The 6,600-nt window shown below is 45.9% G+C and overlaps 2 protein-coding genes across 5 annotated transcripts in view; one reads left to right on the top strand and one right to left on the bottom strand.

Moving 5' to 3' along the window:
• Positions 1-1,901, bottom strand: part of LOC108564590 (spidroin-2-like) — a 3,247-nt gene extending 1,346 nt beyond the window's left edge. For 2 of the 4 annotated variants that reach the window (XM_017923685.1, XM_017923684.1), the window contains exon 1: positions 27-1,901. In XM_017923685.1, coding sequence (XP_017779174.1) covers positions 27-1,862 — 1,836 coding nt within the window. In that variant the 5' untranslated portion in view covers positions 1,863-1,901. The remainder of the gene's footprint in view (positions 1-26) is intronic. The other 2 variants (XM_017923686.1, XM_017923687.1) reach the window with 2 other exon arrangements.
• Positions 1,902-4,185: 2,284 nt separating this feature from the next.
• On the top strand, positions 4,186-6,038 carry LOC108564592. Its single transcript, XM_017923689.1, has 6 exons — positions 4,186-4,339; positions 4,408-4,611; positions 4,676-4,878; positions 5,198-5,320; positions 5,482-5,578; positions 5,856-6,038. Exons 2-6 carry the CDS (start codon positions 4,560-4,562, stop codon positions 5,939-5,941), a joined length of 561 nt encoding a protein of 186 aa, XP_017779178.1. The 5' UTR covers positions 4,186-4,339; positions 4,408-4,559; the 3' UTR covers positions 5,942-6,038.
• Positions 6,039-6,600: the final 562 nt, after the last annotated feature.

Below are 6,600 nucleotides of genomic sequence, written 5' to 3'. Positions count from 1 at the left end.
GCCGGAGCTGAGTAGCTAGGTGCTGGAGCCGAATAGGATGGAGCTGGTGCTGGAGCAGAGTAGCTAGGAGCTGGAGCCGAATAACTTGGAGCTGGTGCAGAATATGCAGGAGCTGGTGCTGGAGCAGAATACGATGGAGCTGGAGCAGAGTAGCTAGGAGCTGGAGCCGAATAGCTTGGAGCTGGTGCAGAGTAACTTGGGGCTGGAGCAGAATACGATGGAGCTGGGGCCGAGTAGCTAGGTGCTGGAGCAGAATATGCAGGAGCTGGTGCTGGAGCCGAGTACGATGGAGCTGGGGCTGGAGCAGAATAGCTAGGAGCAGAGTATGCTGGGGCTGGAGCTGGTGCAGAATACGATGGAGCTGGAGCAGAGTAACTTGGGGCTGGTGCAGAGTAACTTGGGGCTGGTGCAGAGTAACTTGGCGCTGGTGCCGAGTAGCTTGGAGCTGGAGCAGAATAAGATGGCTCTGGTGCAGAATACGATGGAGCTGGTGCAGAGTACATCGGAGCGGCGCCGTAACCGCCCATTGAACCGTAACCCTTCATGCCTCCGTAGCCCATGGGTTTCTTGTACGTCTTGGGACTGGAATAGGAGTTCCTGTAGCTGCCTCCGTAGGCTGCGGCGCCACCACCACCTCCGTAACCGCCTCCTGCGGCTCCTCCACCGTATCCTCCGCTGCCGCCGTATCCACCGCCGCCCATTCCACCTCCGTATCCTCCGGCAGAGCCGCCACCGTATCCGCCGCCGCCGCCGCCGTAGTGCGCGTTGGAAGCGTATCCAGCTAAAGAGGGTTGACATGTAATTACCAAACCGCTATGCCCATAGCTCTGCCCTTTTCCTTTACCCAAGCCTTTACCCATACCTTTGAGTCCCTTGAATTTCATCTCGCCGTAACCGCCGTCGTAGCCGCCGCCGCCTCCTCCTCCTCCTCCGTACCCTCCGGCCGATCTCATCATCTCCATAGCGTCGATCTCGTGAGCGATGGGAATGCCGACCGGATGATGGTCATCTTCGTCGTCGATTTCGATGGAGTTGTCGCTCGAGCGATAACTGGCACCACCGTGACTGCCTCCTGAACCATGATGGACCGCGGACGCTGAAGCGCCACCGCCGTAGCTAGGCTTTGGAGCGGAATACGATGGAGCTGGTGCAGCGTAAGAGCCGGAATCGCTGGAATAGGAAGTGGATCCGCCCGAGGACGCGGCGCCGCTGTAGGAAGCTGACGTCGGGGCAGCAGGTGCGGAATATCCCTTCGCCGAGGCAGAATAAGAAGGAGCAGAGAATCCGGTCGCCGTCTTCATCGGAGATGAGTACGTAGGGGCAGCAGCGTATCCGCTCATCGGAGCAGGAGCTTCAGCTTTGGGAGCGGAGTAACCGCCGGCTGGGGCGTTGTACGAAGAGGCCGGCGCGTAGCTTGGAGCAGGAGCAGCTGGAGCGTTGTACGAAGCTGGAGCGGCGTATCCAGTGGCTGGGGCTGATCCACCGTATCCACCTGAAGAAACGGCCGCAGCGGAAGCGGCTCCACCGTAGCTCGGAGCGGCGGCGTATCCAGTTGGTGCTGGGGCGGCGGCAGGTGCTGCCTGATACGAGGGTGCTCCCGATTCGCAGACGGTGTACGGTTTCTGGTAAGGACTGCTAGGTCTGATTTCAACGCAGAACGTCGTCGTCGCCGATTTCTTCCTCCTCACCACGTCCTTCTTGCTCTTCTCTTCCTCATCCAGCGACGAGTCTCCATCGTTGATCGCCTTCGTTTCGGTCAACTCTTCTTTGCCGGTTTCCACTTCTTTGGATAGTTTGCTGGGGTTGCCGTACACTTGGCAACCAACTGCGGCGAGCAGACAGATTGCTACGAAGACTCGCATTGTTGTTGTTACTTCTTTGTTATTGCTGCTGCTGCTTCAGTAGGCGAAGCGAGCGAATGATTTCCGATCGTACTGGTCGACACTTTTATACTCGATTGAAAATCGCTGATTTTGTATTGCGCCCATTTCGTTACATTTTTTTTCCGCATTGCCACGCACAAATTAATAATTGCTTCTAAATTATTCCATTTGCTTCTTCTTGCATTTACAGCATAATAGCAATTCAAATTCATATTGCCTAAGCTTATTATTAATATTATATGTAGACACATTTTAACAACAGATCTGAATGTTCTGCATTGATCGATCCCTTCGAAGAGATGGAAAGATTGTGCTCTGATTAGAGTTCTTTTTCTAAATGATTATTCTAAATTCTAATTCAATCTAAATCTCTAAACTTTTACCAGTTTACGTTTGTGAAAATTTCAACGTAAAACTTTTTACAAAAATTGCTCTTAAATGTTTAATATATTAACAAACTATCTGAAGGAGCATTGATGCATCTTCATTGACTATTTCTAATATCATTGATATTAGTTTAATGTTTCAAGAAAAGTGTAGATTTGAAAAAAAAGTTGATTACTTGATTGACATTCTTAGTTATTTTCATTAACATCAAATGATTCAACAATCATCAAAATTTAACAATTTCGTTAGTTTAAACCAGACTTTCCCAAACTTTTTTGTGTCGTAGACCCCTTGCCATGTTTTTCGGTTTAGGGGGTCTACCTGATATTTTTTTTGTAAATTTATTATTTATATTGGGACATCTTAGTATAATTATTAAGATCTTTGCTCTGAGACTGCGCGTATACTTGTAACAAGATGATACTGGTATATCATTATGTGCAGGTTTTTACAAGTTCAAAATGTATTGCGACCACAAAGCGAATGACTACATCCCACAATTTACACAATTTTATAAACATATATAATATTTTTTTTACTTCATAGCTACTTTTATAAATAATGTTTAAGATAGTATAATGTAAGTAAATAGGTACTATCACTATCGTGGACCCGCATTTTCATTTCATAGACCCCTGGGGGTCGATATAGACCACTTTGGGAATCACTGGTTTAAACTAAGAATCGCATTTGGCGCGCAGTAATGGGTTCAAATGAATGTCGGTGTTGTATATTAATAGAAAATAGATGTGTTTATTTCAATCATATTTTAGTAGAAAGCGAATACATAAATAAATAAATTAATTTTTGAAGAATTTCAGCTGCTTCAAGTTGCAGTAGATGAAGGCGCAAACTAGGAATTTCGTAGTAGTCACAACAGCGACGATGACAACGAGCTGGAACTTTTTCCCGAAGACGTTGTTTTCCCGTTTTTTGAATCCGAATCCGCATCGGCGCCACGAGATTCTATCTTGATTTCAGGTTCAACTGCGCTCATTGTTGTTGCTGCAATCTCTTCAGTTGTTGTTGTTGTTGTTGGAGATGTTGGCTTTTTGGTGGTGGTTTTTGTTGGTTTCTTTGTTGTTGTTGTTGTTGTTGTTGTAGGTGAATTGGTGGTTGCTTCATGCGCTTGAGAATCATCCAAATCGTGGTGGTCAACGAATTTCAGTTCATCCGCCAATTCGATCGGTTCATCCTCGAGGTTCACCTCCAAGAATTCGTCGCTCGGCATGAACTCGATCTCGGCGAACTCTTTCGCCTTCAGATGTCTGCTTTCCTCTGTCAATTCGGATTTCTCTAGTTCTTCGTCGTTCCTCGACATCGGAGCATCATCCTCCGGGACGTAGATTGGAGGAGATTCAGTCTCTTTGAAGATGTTGTTGGTGATGTCGAACGATCGTTGATCGTTCTCTCTGATCACGGGTGCATCATCGTTATCGTCGTGATCGGTCACGACGATTTCGACTCCTCTCTCCACGTTCCTTGGCGTAATCTTCACCGGGCTGATCCAGGCGTGTTCCCCCGGCTTCTGGTAGACGGCGTATTCGACTCCAGCGCTATAATAATGATGATCGTCATCATCGTCGGAGTGGAGGAATCTCGGCTTCAGGAACATCTCGTTGGCCGAGCAATATTCCGGATGCAACTGGTTTTCGATGAGCGTGAGACTCCTTCTATTTCGAATCGTCTTCTTGACGATGTGATGGTGATCGTCGTCGTCCTCGTCGGATCCGGGAAGGACGTGGCTCTGCGCCGCAGCTGCGAACAGCAGAAGACGGACGAAGAGAACTTGCGACTTGCTCTTGGTCATCTTTCTTTCTTTCTGTGATGATTTGCGTGCTGGCGTTTCCGTTTTATATGATACATACGGTTATTATTTGTTTCGTTTGTTTAATAAACAACGGAAATTCGAAAACAAAACCGAAGGTTACGGTTTTGCAAGCCTCCGCGTCGACGTCGTCGTTCCTCCTTGTTTTCTTCTTCTGTTTACAGATGGCCCAACAAGAGGGATTACATCTCGGAGAAGTCGCTGACGGCCGTACGAAATGTCATCGAATTCCTGAAGGAAGGTGAGAGCGCATTTGGATGCGAATTGAGATTGTCTTTACTGATTTCCTCTTTACTTCGGTTTCAGCAGACGTGATCCAGAGGGACATCTTCAGAGCGACCCGTCACGACGCGGCCGCCCTGCAGATCGCCAGGGAATTGCACAGGGGTGGACCTGCCCTGTACAGGTTGTTGGATGAAAGCAGCGTCAGGGATATTGCCGGTGGATTGCTGTACTTTCTCATGTGCCTGAAGAAACCGCTCATTCCGCTCCACATTCAGGCTCTCGTTTTGGGTGAGTGATGAAGCACAAATACTACTTGTATTTCTTATAAAATCTTTATTTGTTTTTCATCCAGATCCGGACAACAGGAGCGTCAACCCGGAAGTGGTCGCGCAGGACGCCCTCGGATTGATAATGCAGGAAGTTGCCGGAAGACAGCTGAGACTCGTCCAGCACATCCTGGATCTGCTGCACCACGTCCTCAAGTACACGCCGACAGACGAATTGGCCGGTTGCAACGTGCCCATCTCAATGATGCCCGTCTTTTTCAATCTTCAGGTAATCATCATCTCTCTCTCTCTCTAAATTTCACGCAGCAACATTTTCATTATTTGCAGACTTTGCAAATAAGAAAGTTTGTTGACTCGTGTTTGCGCGCATCGCAAATTCTTGCTTGCTTGCTTGCGACTTTTATTTACTAATGGCATTCCGCAATTGGCGAATCTACGCAACCCGTGCGAAATTAAACACCCGCACGCAATCGTCAACATCAATCGGACGCGCACATTCAACATTTTTTTTTATTATTTTTTTTGTGATAACATTTAAATTGGCGTGAATAGAGTTGCCTAATGATGCGAGATTTATTTGGTTTCAGGCTGAACACATCTCGCAGTGGCGGAGGGTGGCCACCATCTTCGTGGAGTTGATCCGTTACGCACCGCAGCAGCTCAACATCCAGAGCAACGTCGAGCCGACCAACAATCTGATCATACAAAATGTAAGTTGGATCGAGATCGAGCTGTGAACGAGACGCGAACGACGCGAAAACGGTGAATAAAATCCACATTTCTTTTCGTTTCGTTTTCGTATCGTTGTTCTTTGTTGTTTTCTACTTGAAAATTGAAATTATATTAACTCTACGCATTGTACGTGTTTCAGTTGGCGCGCGACGAGCACTTCGGCAGAGCGAACAATTTCATCCTGCAACGGCTCGACGATATGAGCGTGGTGCTGCGAAGATACATTGCAAGAACAGGTACTGCCATCCACTAGGAGGTAATCTATTCAATTCAAGCTAAATTTCATGTGTATGCGTGTCTTGTTTAGCGTTTATCGCACGTTCCGATTTGTAAATACCAGAGAATTGTACCGCCGGTTCATTTTCAACGAAGTTGACACCGTCAAATTCTGAGATTCTCGCAGGTGCAAGGACTTTCGCGAATCTCGCCAAGACAAAGAAACGAAAACATTGTTGCTTTTCTCTCGTCTTTCTGTAAATAATTCTAAAACTACTTTTCAATTTCTCCTTGCAGATAACAGAGGAGACGCCACCTGCTTGGAAGTATACGAACACCGGATAAGGACCAATATTCAAGCGCACAGATCGAATTGTATTTGAAATCAATAAATTAGTTAATAATAATTAAAATAAGAAAGGTTTTTCATGAGTAACTGAAACAATCACGGAGACTGACTCCTTTCGAATGGGCGCGAATCCTGAAGAAAATTAGCATGAACATTTCGCGGGCGACCGGATATACAAACACGTATGTTTAGTTGCAGTCGCTAAGGGGCAACTATCCATTGCTGATGGATAGAAAAAAACGTTTTTTGTTAATAACTCGAAAAGTAATAAACTTTTTTATGATTTTATTGCATAACCAGATGCACGCAATCCTTACGCAACTAATTACATCATCGACCACTTGGATGAAAGCTGAATGTCTCACCTTTCCAACGAACCTACTTGCATCTTCGTACTGTCGCCCAGTCGCCTGCTATAAACTATAGAAAATGGAAAAAAAGTGAATAGAATTTGTCAAACAATGGATGTAATTCAGTTTTTTGATAATAACTCGAAAAGTAATAAACTTTTTTATGATTTTATTCCATAATAACATGCACGCAAGTATTGCGCAACTTTTCATGTAACAAAAGTTACGTAATGTTCGTTTCGTAACAGAAAACGACGTTTTTTTTCGATTTTTTTCAGTTTTTCGTAAATTTCTCGACAACCCCTTAAGATAATTACATCATCGATCACTCGTATGAAAGCTG

This window comes from Nicrophorus vespilloides, unplaced genomic scaffold (assembly GCF_001412225.1).
Source record: "Nicrophorus vespilloides isolate i.1.1-1 unplaced genomic scaffold, Nicve_v1.0, whole genome shotgun sequence".
Lineage (NCBI taxonomy): Eukaryota > Metazoa > Arthropoda > Insecta > Coleoptera > Silphidae > Nicrophorus > Nicrophorus vespilloides.
Note: the sequence above shows the minus strand (reverse complement) of the source record. Positions and strands in the feature narration are given on the sequence as shown.